Source organism: Gymnoscopelus microlampas (assembly GCF_963454915.1).
Source record: "Gymnoscopelus microlampas genome assembly, chromosome: 3".
Taxonomy (NCBI): domain Eukaryota; kingdom Metazoa; phylum Chordata; class Actinopteri; order Myctophiformes; family Myctophidae; genus Gymnoscopelus; species Gymnoscopelus microlampas.
The window spans coordinates 25,604,966-25,626,045 of NC_139940.1; the positions used below are offsets into that span (position 1 = coordinate 25,604,966).

The 21,080-nt window shown below is 39.3% G+C and overlaps 1 protein-coding gene across 3 annotated transcripts; it reads left to right on the forward strand.

The window, feature by feature from the left end:
• Window positions 1–1,787: 1,787 nt before the first annotated feature.
• LOC311042237 (uncharacterized protein) lies at window positions 1,788–19,955 on the forward strand. Of its 3 annotated transcripts, none has more exons than XM_084052858.1 (26): window positions 1,788–1,942; window positions 3,178–3,212; window positions 4,261–4,300; window positions 4,392–4,451; window positions 4,712–4,794; window positions 4,890–4,942; window positions 6,150–6,168; window positions 6,304–6,347; window positions 6,445–6,497; window positions 6,657–10,676; window positions 10,789–10,912; window positions 11,068–11,135; window positions 11,623–11,721; window positions 11,812–11,927; window positions 12,483–12,573; window positions 14,083–14,199; window positions 14,281–14,368; window positions 14,466–14,531; window positions 14,779–14,818; window positions 14,948–15,052; window positions 15,372–15,472; window positions 15,579–15,641; window positions 16,207–16,319; window positions 16,757–16,878; window positions 17,303–17,428; window positions 17,933–19,955. In XM_084052858.1, the coding sequence occupies exons 2-26, from the start codon at window positions 3,184–3,186 to the stop codon at window positions 18,042–18,044; spliced, it is 5,952 nt and encodes a 1,983-aa protein (XP_083908984.1). In that variant the 5' UTR covers window positions 1,788–1,942; window positions 3,178–3,183; the 3' UTR covers window positions 18,045–19,955. The 3 variants fall into 3 exon arrangements, with proteins under 3 accessions (XP_083908984.1, XP_083908983.1, XP_083908985.1); XM_084052857.1 differs by having other exon boundaries at window positions 1,788–1,933; XM_084052859.1 differs by having other exon boundaries at window positions 1,788–1,933; window positions 6,153–6,168.
• The last annotated feature ends 1,125 nt before the right edge of the window (window positions 19,956–21,080 follow it).

Sequence of the window (21,080 nt, forward strand, 5' to 3'; positions counted from 1 at the left end):
CTAGCTATTACACTACCAAGTTCGACATAAACTAAACTAATACGAGTAGCCGGAGTAGGCTACGACAGTGTCCAAAAAGTTGACAAGATGCTGCGCTAAATGGTGTTACACCGAAATGTGTGCGCTACCAAATAATGTGACCCCAGAGGCCGCTGTTTTACTGTTGCACAAAGCTGATAGCGGCGGTTTGTTTATTTTAGGCTACCTACAGTACTTTAGTAGCCGGACCTGTTTCCTCCACATGGTCGCCTTCAGATGATTCCCAACAGTGGTGGAAAAAGTATTCCAATTTTACCTAAGTAAAAGTATCAATCAATACTGAAGTATTACTTTCTGTTACAAGTAAAAGTCCGGAATTCAAAATTTAATTGAATAAAAGTACAAAAGTATTGGTATAAAAATGTACTTAAAGTACCAAAAGTAGAAAGTACTAGTCTATTTTTAAATGTCTGGATGGGTGGAAGTGGTTAATGTATTTTTGTAATAATAATCAAAATCTACATAGTATCTACTAGTAATTGTAGTGGAGTAAAAGTACTATATGTGCCTGAGATGTAGTGGACAGGCCCGGATTGGCCGTCGGGAGGACCGGGACTATTCCCGGTGGCCTGCCCTCTAGTGGCCTGCCTGAATTTTTTTTTTTTTTTTTTTTTTTTTTTTTTGCATAAAAAAAAAATATCAGGTCAGGCCAGCCATCCACAGCCAGCGCGGCGCTTAAGTGATGCAGCAAAAAAAGATCTCTCCAAAGCTCAGGCCAGGCCAACCACAGTCAATTTCAATTCAATGCAGTCAGTGTTGCTTGCAGCTCAGTGCAGCTGCGGGCCTCCCCCCTACCTTTAACCCCCAAAAAGGCCCCCCTTTTGTAAGGCCCCCAAAAAATAAGGCCCCCAAAAAAAAGGGCCCCCCAAAAAAATCGGCGCGCGCTGCGCGCGCGCAGGGTGGCCTGGGTGGGCGTGTATCTCCCGGACAGATTTGGAGTCCCACTCCGGCCCTGGTAGTGGAGTAAAAGTTGGAGACACTCTACACCTCAAAATTGTACTTAAGTACAGTACTTGAGTACATGTACTTAACTTAGTTACTGTGCACCACTGATTACCAAATCAACCACCATAGGCATAGTCATCTTCTTCAGAGGACTTTTTCAGGCATGTCACTCACTCATGGGTGGTGTAAAGTCTGGTGACGCGAGGTTACTCACTCATAAGTCTTTCTTGCTGAGGCGGCCAATATCCGGAGCAACGAAATTGGTTAGGTCATCATTTTCAGTGCAACGTTACAGTACAAAACACATAATAGCAGGTTGTAGGGCCACGGTTTGTAATAACTAAATAACTAACTAAGTAAATAAATCATTACATATTGCTGTAAGTAATCAGTACATTTTAAACAAAAATGTGTGACTGTTTCAGCCAAAAAAGAAGAAAAGTGCGTATGTGTGTGGAACCGGAAGGTGGATGTGGATGTGACGTGTAGTGTTGCCATGTCTGCTTATTATAAGCAACTTTGGGCTTGTTTTTCTGTAAAGTTGCTTGTAATTGGTAGTTGCGGGTTGCGGTTTGTGGGGCTTGTTTCTTATTTGAGTTGTTAGAATGTTTCAAAAAAATATTCCTAATATTCCAAATGTTATTGCAAGAGTTTTTGAAAAATGTCATATAGCAAATGCATTCGGTTTAAAGTTCTCATGTGGCTTAGTTGCTTCTTTTGGGCTTGTTTTCATATACCTGGTTGCTTGTTTCTCTCACAGCATCTGGCAACACTAGTGACGTCCCTGTCGAGTAGAGGCGGAAAATTCAAAAAACTGACAACAACTTCCATCCATTCTAAACGGCTGAGCTAATATAAATAAAACGACATGAAAACAAAACAAGTTTTCAAAATAACATAGAGAAAGCAGTGGTGGGTTCAGCGTGCCCACAGCTACAACAGCTACGAGGTAATGTGAGTTTTGGTGGTTGTATTGTTGTTCACGACGTTATATGCTACCTAACGTTAGCCGTTAGCAAGACGTCTTAGCCACTTGAGCAGTTGAATTTCATTGTAATTTTTGATGTACTTGAAATTATTTAACATACGTATGTACATATTATATGTACATCGCATATTGTATATTAGACCAGTGGTTCTCAACCCCTCAACTAATCATATTTGAACTGGGGACCCCCCAAAATAATCATATTCGAACTGGGGACCCCCCCAAAATAATCATATTTGAGTTAGACTTTACTTTTAGTTTTACTCGGTTCCACAGATAAATATTGTGAAATAGCAGATCCATAAGTTTGTAGATCTGCTATTTTTATTTACACCCCCCTGGGGGTCCCGACCCGCAGGTTGAGAACCACTGTATTAGACCATGGAAAGTCAAATACAAAAATGTCAAAGTCCCTGACCTAGGTTAAGCTGGCTATTAAACATAAGTATGCGTTTTCATGGTGGATACAGGATAGGTGGGCACCAGGGACATCTGGGCAGTGGGCACCCCTGTAAAATTGTCTATTTTGTCCAAAATCTTAAAGAATAAAATATTTGAAAAATGGTCCTAAGTAATGTAAAGTATTCATGATGTGAACATTATAATACATTATTATTATAATGATGTACCGTGCATGTTCACATGCACGGTACATCATTATAATAATAATAATAATAATAATAATAATAATAAATATTATTAATGTCAAGTATACATGATGTGAAAATGCAAGGTACATCCTTATTAGACTTCATTTTATCCTTCAACTTCTTTATGCCCCAAACCGACTGGATATACAGGTTTTGCAGCAATTGTAGAAATATTAGATCTTTATTGACAAATGTTTAAGCATGTTCTAATCATGTATACTTTACTTGACACATTTTCCAAATATGTATTTTTTTTCATAATTTTGGGGAAAATAGCCAATTTAACTCACTCTTCCTTGGTGCCCACCTATCCTGGCTGTTACCCATTTCATTATACATTACCTAGCATAGTCTAGTCATTATTCTTCTTGTTTTTAGGTTATCAAAGTAATAAGTAGGCTTAATGTTACTGATCTGCTTTAGTATTTTGACGTGGAAAAGCAAAACCGAACAAACTATTCACTGCCAAACGCTGAGTTACTGATCTATGCTTATGGTATATACTGATGATATTTTGGGTTCATGGCTGACTAGGATTGTTTTCCCATCCCACAGCTGAAGATGGAGCCACTTGATTCTGCAAAGAATGAGTGAGTGACCGGGTTGAGTTCTTAATCTTATTCATAATGTTTTGGTTGTTAATAACATAAAACACAAAGCAAAAGTATTGCCATTTAAAAAAGAATAGACCATGTAAAGTAAGTTCCTGTTCCTCTTGCTTAAAAGGTGATGTACGGTACACAAATGGCACAAAGTCTATGTATAACTTTATTATCAACCATGCACTTTTGCTAATTAGCTGGGCGGCACTATGTAACTATTTTTAATGAATAAAATGTAATTTTGCCCAATCTGCATGGTAGAGTATGTTAATACAATATAACTTATACAATTGGGGTGGTTGTTTTTGTCTCCCTGCTATTCAGACATTTCAAATCATGTCAAAGGTCATGTCTCACCTAGACACAGGATCTGACACAAAGTTTGACCTGATGGTTGGTCAGATTCAATTTATCCCCTGAGCAAGCAGGCTATTAGCTCAATAGTAAATTCAGCAGGAAACCGGGTTCAAATCTGAGGTAGAAGAGGAAAGTTACATAGTGCAACTTTAAATGGCAAACCCAAGGGTCTGTTTCATCATGGAAATGTTTTTGCCTTTCTCTTTCTTTTCTTTTCTTTTTCTTACATCACATCATTGACTATTCAAGCCATGTAAATGTTTAGTATTTCTGTGCATTATTTTTCCTACCTAAGTTTTCTCACAATGTATTGCATACTTTTGGATTCAATCTTATCTGGTGGGTACTTAGTAAATGTCCCCAATGTTATACAATTGGTACAATTGTTAAACATCAGCACACCTAATTGTCAACAATTAAGAGTTGCTCCACACTCATACAGTAGTTCTGATGCATAGATTTAATGAGGTCAGTGCATTGATTTATTCTCAAAACCATCATTTCAGCAGCCCATGCTGCCTTCATCAGGGCTAAAGGCCAATGTGAATTTTCCATTCTATGCTTTCATCCACCACTTGACCCAGGGGAAAGGTTGATAAATCAACATTAGCATGACATGACAGGTAGCTGTTTGGCTATTGCCACCTGAATACAATTTGTATTTCCTCTTATTTTACAGCGAAAACGTCAGATCTTCCAGAGGACGACGCCTTTCATCGGTCAGTGCACCATGTGAAGTTGGCATTTCAGTGGTCTCACTGCTCATCACAAGACTGACACATTTTATGATGGGCTAATCTTTCTTTTCAGATTTTAAAAGCACCGCGGACCTCTGTCAAACTTTCTGACCCAGAGAAAGTGGAACTCCAGGTAAATTATATTATGCATATTATATTTCAGCCTCCGTTGCATTCGATTTCTATCACTGGATCTTCGTCAATACAGTCATACAAGGCTATTTTCATCTCCCTAAAAATGATCATGTTTCCATTTTCTACTGCAATACTTGCCTTCAGGATTTTCTATCTTGTCGTGAACTTTTTAAAATGCAATCCAGCTTATAGTAGTACTCGCTATTACCAAATGTGAACAGCATAGCTTATTCACTTTTTTTCCTTCTTTACTTAAAGGTGGAGGTTGCCAAACCTGTGGAGAAAAGGGTCTCGAGAAGAGTCAGTTTTGCCCCTGCCAATAATGTTCTTCTGTTTTCAAAGTGAGATCCTAGAAAATGTTTCAGTTTGTTTTTAGTTTTTTTTTCCATCAAGACATTCTTGAAATGTTGACAATTCTTTCCTTTTGTATATACAGGGATGCTGACCATGGATCCCCTGTCCGTACTCCCCTACAGACCCTATCGACAAGTAAGTATGTTTTACTGATTTTGAACCTACTCCTTAAAAAAGTTAATTACTTAATTACTTAACTTAATTACTAAAACTTAATGTTGACTTCTTTTGTTCAATCACATTGAGAATTTGTCCCTGTCAGTTCCATGGCCAAGTCAAGTCCCCTGATCTATGGGAAGCTGTTTATTCAACAGTAATAGTTAGGCCTGTCACAATTATTACATAATCGCCTAATCGCAATTATTTGAGATAATCACACAACAATTATTTTTTGCATAATCACCATAATCATGTCCATGTTGAAGAATTTACATATATTTTCAAGAAAAATATGAATAGTGGAAATGGCAGATCTACAAGCTCAAACGCGTTTTGAGTTTGTAGATTGGCTATTTCCACTATTGTTTTTTTTTTACGTATAAAGTCATTATTATGTATATTATTTTGTCATATCTGCCGTGTGCAACCTTTGTTTACGAAGCCTAAAACCCAAGCAGAAATGTTTTTTATTATTATTTACAGGAACACAATTAAATCATTAATCATAATTATTTGAGTGACGATTAATCATCAAGTAAAATGTCATAAATAATCGTGACAGCCCTGGTAATAGTGACAAGAAGTGTGCTGTGGACACAATCAATTTTAGTAAATGCTGCAAAATCCATAGTTCCTATGGTTATGAAAACCCCTGCCACTTAAGCTCTATATCGGTGTCTGTGTATGACGAATAGCGAAAATAGCCGTTCTAAAGTATTGGGACTCAAAGGCTTTAGAAATGTCAGTTTCTCTAAAGTCATCACACACTTGATATCTAGCTTTTTCTTTTTTAATTGATCTAATCCCCTTTATGAAGGAATATGATTCATGTAACAAATTTGCTGATTACATTAGATCCACATTAGTCCCAATAATGCTTCTTTATTCTGACTCTAATATACTAGTTCAAGTAGATAAAAACATGATCATGTAACCTTACATTTATTTTTATTTTCCATAAAACCAGATAAAAGGGGGAATCTGAATTATTGCTTTTGCATTTTAATAACTTCTATATTTCTTAATATTCTTGGAAACCGTATTTAATTGTTCTGTTTGCATAACAGCTGACTGGGTATGTTTTGATTTTAAGTGATAGTGGTGCAGCTGAAAAACGAGCTGATCTGCATCTGCACGTCACTTAACTCATTAAACATATTCTCAAATCTTTTCCCCAAATCAGCAGATAACTGTGATAAGAGGTAAGTTGCCTTCATCGTGAGTCATTACTTTCCACATTTCAGATTGATTAACTGACCAGCTAATTAAATTTTTGCTGGTCTCTATAGGAATAGAAATATTTAAGTTTATTTCATTTGTTTTAATTTTACCTAAAGGGTCCAGGTGGGGATCACTGCTAAAGGAGCTCAGCCAGTTACTGGTAAATTGGAAATATGATTTCTTCTTCTATTTGCACTTTTTCTTTCTTGCATGTAAAGCCTGCATAATGTATATTTAAATTCCTGCCTCTAATTTAGATATGGAAACCTTGTTGAATGCTCCTCTACATGCAGCTCAACAAAGGAACAAGGTGAGTTATACCCGTTTCCCGTTACAGATGAATTAACATAACAAAATGCTGTCTAGTATGTACAATGACATGAGCACTGTGTGTGTGTGTGTGTGTGTGTGTGTGTGGCAGTTTTTAGTGAGCATACAATTGTAATTGCTGAGTCAATGTCTTCCTCAGGAGATGTCCTGGGTCCACCATGGTACCCAAGATGACTATGGAGAGAGAACAGTGATGTTTGACGGGGATGATGCTGAATATATGGATGTAACGCAAAGTCACACTGTAATCATTGCTAATGATTTGGAATCACAAGCTGTTCTGCCTGAACTTAACTTCAAAAGTTTGCCTACTTGTGGAAGTATGAATTTTACTTTCTCCTTTGACAATAAAGAAGCTGAGACTCCACTTCCAGTAAAAATATCCTCATCAGACCATGGATTGTATCCAGAAAACGTCCTTGCTAGGGCTGATCCTGTGACCAAAGTCATGCACAATGCTGTTGCTGCACCATCCCTGCAAGAAGATCGGACCAGAGATCAGAATCAAGATCAAATTGTTGATCCACTTCCCTTCCTCGCTCGGCTCAAAGCGCTAAGATCGGTTGCTGATAAGGAGAATCAGACTCCAACTTCGTCAACCGTGATGGAAAAGCCACAAGTCAAAAGCAGAAAAAGTGAAAAAGATTTATACCTGCCGTCTGACCGTCTCATGCCAACACAGATGGGCACTGAAGTGCAGGCCTATACATCATCTAACCTTGATGACGTGGAACTCACCAAAAACCAAACGGTTGGCATCGAGTCCAAATTATGCAGGACTGAGCCACCTCAAAATAAATCGAGGAGCAAACCGGGTCTGAGTTTGGCCCATGTGTCTCCCAAAATGATCTCTCAAAGTTTTGACAAGGCACATCATACCTTATGCCAGGGAGGAGAAAGAGAAGCTACAATGTACAATACGTCTGAATCTGATGACATGGACATGACAATAAGCCAGACAGTTGCTATTGATGCCAAAAGCCTCTACATGATCAATCCTTTACAGAACAAAAAAAGAAAGAGTCTGTCTTTCATGAGTGCTTCCACCTTAGGCCGCAATGTCTTTGGAGGCGAGTCTGATGACATGGAGTTAACAAAGTGTCAAACTAGGGCAACGCCCTCTTCGAGCGTTTCAAAACATGGCAATGGAATAGAAGATACAAGGCACATCATTGTTGAATCTGATGACATGGACATAACAAGAAGTCAGACCGTTGCCATTGATGCCAAAACTGTTGATACAATTCTTCCTCTTTTACAAAGCAAAAAGAGATTGAGTATGTCCATGACGGCTTCCAACAAAGCGTGCAATGTCTTTGAGTCTGGCAACACAGAGTTTTCAATGTGTCAAAGTAGGGTTATTGAAGCAAAACACTGTGATATCACAAAGCCCTCATTGAGAGTTGGTGCTGGGGGACCATTTGGCACACTGGAGTCAACTAGACATTTCTTTTCAAAAGAGGACAATGGTATTGATACAATGCTACGTCAGAGAGAAGGGGCGCAGAACATTACTTCTGAACCTGCTGACATGGACATGACAAGAAGCCAGACAGTTTCCATCGATGCCAAAACCCTCCACATGGTCAATGCTACAATGCTATGTCAGAGAGAAGGTGCACAGAAGACTACTTCTGAACCTGATGACATGGACATGACAAGAAGTCAGACAGTTGCCATTGATGCCAAAACCCTCCACACGGTCAATCCTTTGCACATCAAAAAGCGAATGGGTCTGGCCTTTATGACAGCTTCCCAAACAGCAAATAATGCCTCTGATGAGTGTGGCATGGACATGACAAAAGCTTTAACTGTTTCCATTGATCATATTACACAGTCAAGTGGCTCAATGACGTCAGACAAACCTTTGAACAGCTTGTTTCCAAAAACAATGAATGAAATGGAGACATTGGATACAAAGGAAGCAGATTCTGGTGACATGGAGTTCACAATGTGTCACACTAGAGTCATTGAAGCAAAACATTTTGATGTGGTAAAGCCATTGGTGAGTGTTGATATTGGAGGACCAATCAGCACGTTGGAGTCAAATGAAAATCTATTTTCAAAAGATTTCAAAGGTAACAATAGGATGGAATGTCAAGTGGAAGTTTCACAGGACATTGATGACATGGAAATAACGAGAAGCCAGACAGTTGCCATCGATGCCAAAAGCCTGTACGCAGCCAATCCTTATCCAATTAAAAAGCAAAAGGGTCTGACTATCAGGACAGCTTCCCACAAAGATGACAATGCCTCTGATGATAAGTGTGGCATGGACATGACTAAGGCATTAACCGTTTCTAGCACCGAAGAAAAACATTTAAATGCAGCAAAGATGTCGCTGAGTGTTTGCACTGGGGGATCAGTCGACACTCTGAAGTCAAATGGAAAAGTTATCAAAATCTCAAAGAGTGGATTTGAGAGGATATGTCAGGGAGAAGGTACAAGGCCCATTACTTCGGAATCTGATGACATGGACGTGACAAGAAGCAAGACAGTTGCCATTGATGCCAAAATCCTCCATGCAGTCAGCCCTTTTCATATCAAGAAGCGAAAGAGTCTGGCCTTTATGACAACTTCCCAACCAGCTGACGATGGGTGTGGCATGGACATGACTAAACCTTTAACTGTTTCCATTGATCATATTACTCAGATGAGTGGCTCACGAATGCCACAGTCAGATAACCCCTTGAACAGCTTGTTTCACCAAGCATCTCATGAAATGGAGAATAGAACGAAAGCTGATTCTGATACCATGGAATTCACAATGTGTCAAACAAGGGTCATTGAAGAAAACTATCTTGACACTGTGAAGCCTTCAATGGGTGTGGGCACAGGAGGACCAGTAAGCACATTGGAATCAAATAGCCAATGCCTTTCAGAAGTTCAAGTCATAGAAAATGCTTCCCAGAATGTTTGTCATTTGCCCCAAAGTAACACAACCGCGGTTGAGGAACACGGAAAGGTGAGGATAAATGTGGAAGAAACTAAGACGGGCCACATTTTAAATTTGGATGATATGGAGCTGACAAGAAGTCAGACGGTTGCTATTGGCACTGAAACCACAAGAATGGTGAAGCAGCTTCCTCCTGTTAATCAGGTGAAATATGTTGAAGTGATTAATCATTTTGGGAACCAAGGCCTTAGTCATGACATTTCACCTGATTCTGTTGAGCTGGATATGTCAAGAAACCATAATGTTGCTACTGAATCAAAATACATGTTCACTGCAGTTGCGACTGGGAAAAGCGGTAACCTTGACATCCCTCAGACAAGTGCACCATCTGGGGACCTGTCAAGAGACGAACGCAGCTCTCAAGCACTGGGTGTAGCAACACATATGTTAAACATGCAAATTGAACAATTGGACGCACCAATGGGTGCAATGATTTCTGGAAGAAAAACTGTTCCAGATTCTCTTGAGTCAAAGGAAATGGTCCAGAGCAAAAATCTTGAACTGGGTCAAGAATGTAGGTCTTTAGAATACAGATCGGGAAGCTCAGCCACGTTTGGTCCCGGAGTCCACAAAGTTAAGTTATCTTCAGAAGATGCTAAGACCAAAAGAGTTAGTTTAACAGACCTCCAGTCAAAGTTAAGGCGTATAAGCCAAAACATACATGAGGCCAATAAAAAGTTCACCACGGACGGCTGCACTGCTGCATCTCAATTGGAGCAGGCCTTGGATACAAAAGCCATATATCTGCCTGTTGTGGAACGTGATTCTGAAGTGGCACAGACTGACGGGGGGCATTGTACTCCAGAGAAACGGTCCCCTGTAATGGCTCCTCTCAACTTGAAGAGTAAACGGCTCACATCCAGACTGTCAATGGGGTGCTTCATACCCAAACTCCCGCAGAGAAATAGGCCGTCCGAAACCACAAATGACAGCCATGAGCTGAGTGGCAACATGCTGATGCAAGAACAGTATGGTGACATTCATGATGAAGTTATGCCCAACTGCCCCAGTGAAGAGGATTTGTCAGAATCACTGGAGGCTAAAGCTCCCCAGGGGACCAATGAAGTGGAGTGTGACATTTTTGAAGAGGTTGTCCCCAACATTGTCCAAGGCAAAAAGAGAACCCTGCCGGAAGACTATCTCAAAGATACTGATGAAGATGACAAGAGAAGGAGACCATTGATTGACAGCATCCAGGGGATGGTAAATTAAATCAGAATATATTCTAATCTCTTAATTTAGTTCAGTTTGAGATTTCAGATTATTTTCCTTTTGTGGTCAAAACAAATCTTAATTATTATTTTTTTCTCTCCAGGGACCATTATCTGTTGTGTGTGACAATAACCTAACTGCATCTTCGAGCGTCATTACACAGCCCATAGATTCTTCAAACAATAGCAACACAACCAGTCTTCGATGTGAAGCTACACTTGAGTCCAGTAAGTTCATCAAGTAAATGGGTTTAGTTATAATTTGCTGAGTTTTCTTTGTTTACATACTCAACTGCATCTTGTCCTTTAATACAGTGTACTACTCCAGTGTATGTCTCTTTCTCAACTTTAAACCTTTTTTCTGTCTTTTTGTATTTTTTCAGGTTTCAAACCAAGCCTGCTTGAATCCCAACTTGAAGATGTTACCGACTGGATAAGTAATATACATAAGGTAACATGCGTTTGCAACTTTCCTTTAAAGAGACAATTGTTTCAAACATATTTTATTTTATTTTATTTTTATCATATTTTGTGGGGGCGCTCGGGTGGCGCAGTGGTAAAGTGCCTGCCCACCACCGCAGAGGTTGTGGGTTTAGATCCACCGTGGTGCATCAGGCTTTGTCGAGCGTCTACACGAACACAATTGGCCCGTGTTCGGGGGAGGGAAGCCGGACGGGGAGGGAAAATAGTCACTGTACGTAATCCTGCAGGCTGCGGCGGCACCTGTCAGCAGGGAATGTTGGGCGGGAGGAGTAGGACGAAGGCTCTACGTCCTCCCGGTGGGGGCTCCTCACTGGTAGGTTAAAACAGCAGTGACAACACAGAAATGTGTGTGGGGAGGAATCAATTGCCATATAACGACTAAATTGGGGAGAAAAAGGGTTACAAAAGCACACAAAAATGTACTATTTTCTCTTAATTTTATGTTTTTGTTACAGAAACTGGATGATGGAAACATAACCATGTTAGAGTTCTTCAAATGCTTCGGCGTTGACTTTGTCTTCTATAACTCTCGCCAGAGTGTTCTTCCTGCAAAAGTAGGGTGATTTTCACATTATAACACTTAAACAATGGAAATATATATATAATGGCAATGCTGGTGTAGTCATGTGATTTTATTTCTGTAGCTTGCATTTGATTTGGATCACAAACCAGAGGATCTGCTCAGAGACCTGCATATCAACCGTCCAAAACAGAGAGTATATGAGAAAGACTACCAACACCTTGCAGAGATAATGGAGGGGTTTGTACTTTAGTTTTGGTACTTTAGTTTTGGCATATACATTTGATTTGAAGTGTATATTGTTTTTCTTTTTTTCCTTTCACACTCTCACACACACACACACACACACACACACACACACACACAGAAGATATACTGTAGGCTATGTATATAGTGTGAAATATGTGTTGAAATATAGATTGTCAATATTTGAACTGTTGAGCAGTTTGACAGCTGATTCCTGGGATTTACTGATACTCAGGCTTTATCCATTCTCATGTCATGTCACAGTGGTTATGTTTTTCTATTTAATATTTAGTCAAATAGTGTTTTGTGTCAGGCTTGTCCAAATTGCATGGATGCTTAACAGACTTATAAAATCCCAAAATGAAAATGTCTATTATTTAAAATGTGGTTTCTTTGTCCATGTGACCTCAATTGACTCTTATTCAACTCACACAGACCTAACATGTGCTCAAAAGCTTGTTCAGAGTGCCAAAAAAAGAAAAACATTGACCACAAAGACATGACTACAGTGATGATTTTTGTCTTGTTTCCCCTTCTTGTTCCTCCCAGATTGAAGGTTCGGATGAAAGACCAAGAGGGTCTTGTACAGAGTGTCAACAGACCTCTTTGGGATGCAGTGAGAGACCTCTCAGAGAAAGAGGTATGACACATGCATTGTGTTATTTCACATTGGTACACTGCTGTTTTTAACCCATTGATTAAGACCTGAGGCCGATTCTAGGCCTTCTAAATCAGTAGTTCTCAAAAATAGCAGATGTACAAGCTTGCAGCGCCATGTCATAATGCAGTGTGTAGGGCTGTCACAATCATGCAATTTTACTTGACGATTAATTGTCATACAAATAATTGTGATTATAAGCATTTTGTTATTTTTGGCACTGGCCTTTGGAACATATTTATTCATATCTCTGCTGTCCGGCCGGAACCAGCTAACTCCAAAATGGTAATTGTTCAGGAAATGAAAAACAAAATATAATATTTTCAGAAAATGAAGAAAACCTTATATTTTTAAAACAAAGCAATACTGCCTCATCAAACTTGGTATTGTGACTTTATATATGATCAGATACTTGCATGTGTCATTATATTATCACCACTTTACCCAAATCCAGCTCAAGTGGAGTTAGGAGGTTTTGTCCATCATTGAGTGGAGTTAGGAGGTTTTGTAAATCATTGATAAGAACAGCTGACAATGAATCTCAAAGCTCACAACACATCACAACATTTTATTATTACACTGTTGTGTGTTGTGTGTTGCCTAAACCTTCCAGTCACTGGGTTGGTGAAAACACCCCGCAAAACGGTGACCAGAGCCGAGAGCAAATGACTGTTCACTTAAAGTCTCTGCTAAAGGTGAAGGGTAAAGCATGAATGCAGTCTGACATGAGTGATATTCAGTCACATCCTGCATATTGGTTTAACGCTGAAATTACACAGTGAAAACTGTCCAAATTTATATCTGACAATTGGTCCAAAAAAAAGTCTGAATTACGTTTTTTTAAATCTGTAGTATCTATATTTGACAATTGGCAAAAACCCTGTATATATAGTATGCAGCAGTGGAGAGCATGAGAGGAGGGGGGAGTTGTTTGTTTTTGACGGACAGTTTGAGGATCCAATGGAGTTGGGAGTTTTCGTCAGAGGCGCTTTTTAATACTTTTCATAGGTTATTATAAAAAAAACTGTACACAGATGTAAAGGGGGTTCAATAGCATTGATTTATGAAAAAAAAACTGAAAATGGAGTTAGCTGGTCCCGGCTGGACACCGACGATATGTTAAATGACATTACTGTTTGCCTTTTAGGCTTTCTAAACAAAAGTTGCACAGGGCAGATATGACAAATTACTTAAATAATTTACAAAGAAATTACTGACATTGACCAGTACTAATAATCAAAATAAACAATCAGTCAAAATACATACTTAATAATATTCTGTTATAATGTTAATAGTGGAAATAGCCGATCTACAAGCTCACAATGCGTCACATTGAAATGTGTTGTGAGCTTGTAGGTCTGATTTTTTTCAGGTGATATATGATTTCTAAAGGCCTAAGGAAGATGTGGAACGTGAAACGTTTTTATGTTGTTTTTTACACCTAATAATAATCCTCAGTAGATAATAATCCTCACTTTTTACTGTCCTCAGCTGAAATGTTTTGGTGCAAAACTGAAAGAAAGAAGCAAATTCTTCAGAAGGAGAGCTAAGGTTCAGGCACATGAAATGAAAGAGTCCTTGTACTCAAATCTTCACCGAGCCTATCTGGTAAGAGCCATTGAATTACAATATTATTTTAGATGTAATCTATTTCTTTTTGAGTATTTGTGACTTTTCCAATCTTCTCAGGAGGAGCAGCAGAAGTTGAAAGGAAAAGTTGAAGCAGTAGACGAGATGCTGAAAAGCCTGGACGACTGTATAAATGACTTACAAACAGGTATCACGCTTAGATGGACAAATATACAGTACCGGCATGTGTTTGTTCTGTTAAATGGTGTGAATAGCTTTGTTTTTTTTTCTTCATTTCACCCTAGAACTTGCTGCAGTTGAAGGGACTGATTTAAATACCACTGAACCAACATTGAAGTCAAAGCAACAAGGTAAAGTTGTATAGTATTATGCTTTCATTTCAATATGAATGTTTTTGTTTTCAATGACCTATGAAACTGTGGCCTTATTCTTATGTATGGAACTCTGTATCAGTACTCCAAGTACACATCGTTACTGTGTAAGTATGCCATTGAATGTCACCATGTACAAAATGTAACACTCTAGATGAACTACAGTGTAAAGCTGCAGTTGCAAACCTTTATTAATTGCAGATATTAATAAGTTATTTCAACACAGGATTGGAGAGAGTCACAAGGAAGACGGCTGATAACGAAAGGTAAGTTGAACCTGCCATAGCATAAACAAAATCAGCCTCCTTTATGATCATTTTATCTAGAATTAATATTATCAGCAAAGTCAATACAATGATACAGAAGAATGTGTGTGTTTTTTTGCTCTACCACAGACAAATGTATGAACTGGAGATTCAGAAGAAACAGACTGTGGACAAACTGGACAGGCTCAGAGCTGAGACTTGCCATCTTCAGAACCACATCACAACATTGGACATGTCAGTGTTCAACAAAGTTGTGGCAATATTGGTTTCTCCATAACAAGTTTTACTTTCAGATGTTATCCAGTAATATATAAAAAAAACACCTGCACACTGTCTGCACTTGCTCAATAAAGAATACATTAATTGGCAACATTTCGCTTCAGGCATGTGCTGCCAAATGAATACAACATAAGGATAAGGATAACATCATTGTATAAACTTAGAAGGTACACCTGTACAAATATTTTATTCAGGTGTGCAAGAGACTTTTGATGTCCATAAGGCATAAGATTGTGTGTGTATATATATATATATTGTAATTTCTTTACTGCAGGCTGAATGAATGGAAGCTTAAGGAGAAGACAGAAAACCATGCAGTGTATACCTTTCTCCACAACACCATGTATCTAGAGGTGGTGTTTGAGGAGCATCATGGTAAGCTATCTGACACAGGACTTTGAACACTGTTGCCAGCAGAAGTTGATGTTTCTCTTCCATATAATTGTGTCATTGCTGAAGTCCTTTCTGATTTGTTTCTAAGGAGACTATACTGATGCTTGTGAGAGGAATATATCAGACATCACTTTGAAGCTTCAACTGGATGGTGAGTACTGGTAGCTAAAAGTCAAATGACATTGTCTGAGCCACCCTGCTCTTCTGCACTGCACAAATCTTAGTGTCAGTTTTACTCTGGACCTGTAAGAGTCTATTTTTACACTCTTGGTCCACTCCTTTTTGCCCTCTAAACCAAACCTCTGTGTGGAAAATAGCCCATCTACAAGCTCACAACCCATTGTGAGTTTTTAGATCTATTTTTGGCAAATGTTCACCTATTTTCGCTGTATAATGTCATGCCCACGATTTTCAGTAAATGTCTTTAATCACTCAATTTAACAATGTACCTCCATGTTTTGTCTGTTTACTAGAATCAGACTAGCAAACAAAGACAAGAACATTGAGAGAGACTTATTTTGATTAAGTGTTTACCCCTAAATGAATCCTCTTGATATTGAATATATCTATTGCATTATACATTATAGCATTATACATTATAGCCTAGACATATATTGCCCACCCCTAGATCAAAAACATTGTGTTTAGGCAGGTCTGTATAAACAGGAAAAATGAGGTGATAGATTCTGCTCTTTGTACATCTTTTTAAAATCTAGATGAAAAGTCACAGTGTCACGCCCGGCTTGTTCACAAACTGCTGTCCCAGTACATCGAGGAAGAAGGAAACACTTGGGTGAAAAAGTATCCCACCAGTCATTACGTTACAGCGGTAAGTGTAAATAGAAGGTAAAGACAACAGGTTACATATTTCACTACAATATTTTCCTGCTTCACTTGACCACTCAAACCCTACACTTAGTTGGCTGGGGTCCCCCAGGGCTCTGTACTTGGTCCGTGCCATTTTTCCCTTCAACATAACCTCTGGAAAATAATAGCCGATGTGCAAGCTCGCATTGTAGCGTGGCCTGTTGTGAGCTTGAAGATCTGCTATTTTCATTGAATGTTTGCCCCAGAATAGAGATGCTAGGGTTCATGTGGAATTGATCCTTTAATTGTAATTGGTCAAGAAAAACACTTGCATGTGATGTTTGTGTACTTGGAAGCCTATTTCATGATTATACTTGTTATACGGCAGGGAAGTGTGGTGAAAGTATCCCATGGCAAAATGTTCACTCCAAGGTATTCTTTCTCTGCTTTTATGTCCAGCTGCTTCACAATGTGAGCCTGGCTGTGTGTCGCTGCCGTCTGCTTGGAGAGGAGGTGCTCTTGATGAAAAAGTGGGGAGCTCAGAGGCTGAATCTGCTGGACATCAGCTGTGTGGACACACAGTAAGAATTGTTACTGATGGAAACGGTTATATTGCTGTAGATATTGAGCATCTTTTTAAAGTGCTGCTGGTGCATGAGCAGTATCTTGAAGTGATGAAAATTCCCTGTTTTCAACAGGGATAGGCATTTGCAAATGAGACCAGTGGGCTTTAAGAAACTAATTTCTAATGAAGACATACTGATAATTCTTACTGCCAAGGGCTCAAACTATTGCTTTCATGCTCTAAATATTTTAATATATTTTACATGACCCCCCTACCTGTGTTGGAAGCATTGCCTAACGACTATTGGCATTCCCTTAAAAACTCATTCATGCATTATCACTATGAGGTGAAATCAATTTAATGACGTGGCTCAGTGCCCTTTAGTCTAACCCAATAGTTTTTTGGATGCCAAGTCACATGAAGCAATTTACTCCTTCCAGGGTTCGTCTGCTGTTCAGCAGTCTCCAGGCGTTTGCCAAGTTTGAGCTGACCATAGAGCTCACCTCAGGCTATCCCTTCTGTCTTCCTCAAGTGCACAACTTCAGAAACTGCATCGGAAACACCACGTAAGTGTAGCCATTAAGATGACTGGAAATATTGCCCCAGGGACAAAATAATGTCTTCTGGATGCCAAACAAATCACGGCTAAAACGAAACCAGTTGAAAATCATTGTTGTTGCTTTGACTTCCATGTTATTTCAAACTTACAATGCTACATTAAACATGTAATTGTATATTGACCTGATATACAATTATGTAATGTTTACTTTGATACATGGAAGTTGCTATGGAGAAACGTTTGCACATCTGCATTTGATATACCGTACCTGGTTGGTGCTATGTTTAAATGGAACACTGGCTTCTGGACTCTTGATGGATTGGATACAACATCCAAATGGGACCAGTACTTTCCTAAAGGTCAAATGACTGATGGTAAAACTGTTATAGTCACCCACTTGTCTGATATTTAGAACCCTGTTATAGCCAATTCAAAGCATGCCATTATTGGTGCTTCTCAGGTGTGCATGTAATGATAATTAATAGTTTGACTTGTGCCCATATTTTTGAAGGATCCATCAGATGGAGGAAATCGTGTTTTCAATCACCCCAGCCAGAAACTACTTGACCAAGATAGTCAAGAGGATTAATGACACTCTACTTTGTGGAGACAGACCTCAATGAGAAGCCTTTGATCCTGCTACATTTACTGTAGCAATGTGTTCTATTTTAGTTTTCTTATATTTTCATTTTACCCATTAAAATGTATATTTGTAGATTGATTACCGGTAATTACTATCCATCTGGTCAATGTTCTGGACAGTGTCCTAAATGTCTTAATTTTGGGGGGTTTCCCGTCTGTAGTATAGTTTGTGCTAGATCTCACAAAGTGTAGGAACAGAGGAATGATAAACAGCACCCCTGACAAATCATATAGTGTTTGGTATAGTTTCATTAAATAATCTATGTTAGGTTTAGACATGTGGTTGGGGTGGTTAGGGTAAGGATCTGGTTAAGGCATTATGTGCCTACACTGACAGGAATCTTGCACTAACCCGTTTGTATGACTAAAATATCTGATTGTGTGTATATATTACAGTATGGCCTGGCTCTTTGGCCACAACAGGACACCACGGTTGAGGACTAGACTTGAAGTTTTCAGTCGCCTGATTTCAGTCATTTGGATTCCATAGAAGTCAGCCACTCACTGAAAATAGGCTATCTAGAAGCTTACAATGCATCTGTGATGCGTTGTAAGCTTGAAGATAGCCTATTTCCGGTTCTTAGTCATTTCAAGATGAAAGAGTATTCGAAGCGGTCTAGCGATAGAATACATGTTCGATCTTCCAGAAAACCCCAATGATTTAGGATATCTCATAAAAGCAGGTTAAAGCCAATCTGCAATTTCTTTACTGGCTGGCTCTATGGCTACCAAAACATAATTATTTTAGCTTGTTTATGAAACACTGCACTTTTGTGTAGGGGGCTCCTTTGACGTTTCACAAATCGCAGATTAGGACTTGGCCTCACAACATTTTTCAGTCCTGAGATTTTATTTTGCTTTAATCCATGTAAAAAATCACACCCTTTGTGAAGGAAGCGGTGCCTTTGGGGCGGGGCTTAACTAATTTCAGTTTGTCCCTATTGGTGGTCTGAGTCCACTTACCAAATTTTTACTTGGTAGCATGCTGCAAACTGGAATGATGGCTGTTTAAAGCCCAGCCAATGGGCAGACAGAGGGGGCGGGGCTTAAGTAATTACAGTTCGTCCCTATTGGTGGTTTTAGTCCATGTACAAAATGTGTACTCCCTAGCATGCTGCGAACTTGAGTTATGGCTGTTTAAAGGCCAGCCAATGGGAAGACAGAGGGGGCGGGGCTTCAGCAATTCATGCTCGTCCCTATTGGTGGTCTAAGTCCACATACCAAATTTGGACTTGGTGGCATGCTGCAAACTGCAGTAATAGCTGTTTAAAATCCCGTGCTCATCCCGTGCTTAAACGGGCGGACGGACATAACATACGCTGGGGGTCCCTGGACCCCTCTTTGATAACTTCAGCAATTCATGCTCGTCCCTATTGGTGGTCTAAGTCCACATACCATATTTGGACTTGGTGGCATGCTGCAAACTGGAGTTATAGCTGTTTAAAATCCCGTGCTCATCCCGTGCTTAAACGGGCGGACGGACATAACATACGCTGGGGGTCCCTGGACCCCTCTTTGATAACTTCAGCAATTCATGCTCGTCCCTATTGGTGGTCTAAGTCCACATACCATATTTGGACTTGGTGGCATGCTGCAAACTGGAGTTATAGCTGTTTAAAATCCCGTGCTCATCCCGTGCTGAAACGGGCGGACGGACATAACATACGCTGGGGGTCCCTGGACCCCTCTTTGATAAGCAGTGGCACGTGTGGCCAATGAGAGGAGAGATGGCATAGGCAATCTCCAAGTCCGTGTGTGTGTGTGTGCGTGTGCGTGTGTTTGTATGTGTTGCTTCTTTGCCGTGCTCATCCCGTGCTCATACGGACGGACGGACATACGGACAGAGTCAAGTGTAGAGCGGTTGGCACCGCTAAAAACTAACAACCTATAATCCATCAGTTAATGTATGTTTTGTATTACAAAAATCATTAAAACAATGAAAATAATGAATGTCTGTTTTGTATTCATCTAAAAAGTATTTTAAATATATTTTCCTCTGAGATGTAGTAGAGTAAAGTATACAACATTGAAATAAGAAACATTGAAATTAAAAGTACGTCAAAATTGTACTTATGTAAAATTACTTATGCCTTGGCTTGCACATACTGGCATGACTTTCAAAGTCGCACACCACAACTCTAACCCGTAAGTCATGTTGCCTTCCACCACTGACCAGCCTATGAACCTGTTGTAGCTACATTTTAAAATAAATATAATTTATTGTGTGTAAAGTCTTCTCTTTCACAATAATTCCATAATGTTTAGATACTTGCAATAGCTGATCCTTTTTTATATCTATTTGCAAATGCCACTGTAGCTCCTCAAGAAAAACAGACAAGGAAGTCATAATTACCAGCTACCGATACAGAGAGTAATGTGTTCATTATGGCTATGGTTTTCTCCAGGATGGCATGGGGACATGAGCACTTGTTTTGCACATGTTTTGGTTGGCCTTTTTACAGCTTGGCTCTGCAGGAGGCTACCTCTGAAAACGTATTTTCTGTTTAATAAAGAGCTTCAGTGATGGAGAGATGCCTGTTGTTACTTAATCTCAAGAACGGATTCAGCAAGGGTCCTCCGTACAGCTCCGCCCAGAGTCAAATGAATAAGTGAAAAACAGCAGAGGAAGCTGTTTTTCATTTTTATTTGATGGGTTCCCAGATTGGTTGTTACTGAACAAACACTTCAATAGCAATGATTACTATCAGTACATAGAGCTTCAACTTAAAAATAAATTCCAAAAAAGAGCTGGAGAGAAGGGGAAACCTGTTATTGAACAAATACTCAAGTCTATAAAGTCTAATGATTACTATCACATACAGACATTTAACCTTTTAACAAAAGACATGTTTTATTAGCATCCATTTTCCTTGTTCCTTCACACTCTGTTGTCTCCGAGTCTGACCTGTTGTTAACCAATCGTACACGCCCCCAATCGCATCACACTGCCACTGTCTGATTTATGGCCCTGTTAAGAACCGATCTGCAAGTTCTAAACGTGTTAGATCGTGATGCAT

Excerpts from the sequence above, each read along its gene's own strand:
- LOC311042237 (XM_084052858.1), top strand. The coding sequence starts at position 3,184 with ATGGAGCCACTTGATTCTGCAAAGAATGA. Across the intron at positions 4,795-4,889 it reads AATGTTCTTCTGTTTTCAAA|GGATGCTGACCATGGATCCC; the intron begins GTGAGATCCTAG and ends TTGTATATACAG. Across the intron at positions 10,913-11,067 it reads TGAAGCTACACTTGAGTCCA|GTTTCAAACCAAGCCTGCTT; the intron begins GTAAGTTCATCA and ends GTATTTTTTCAG.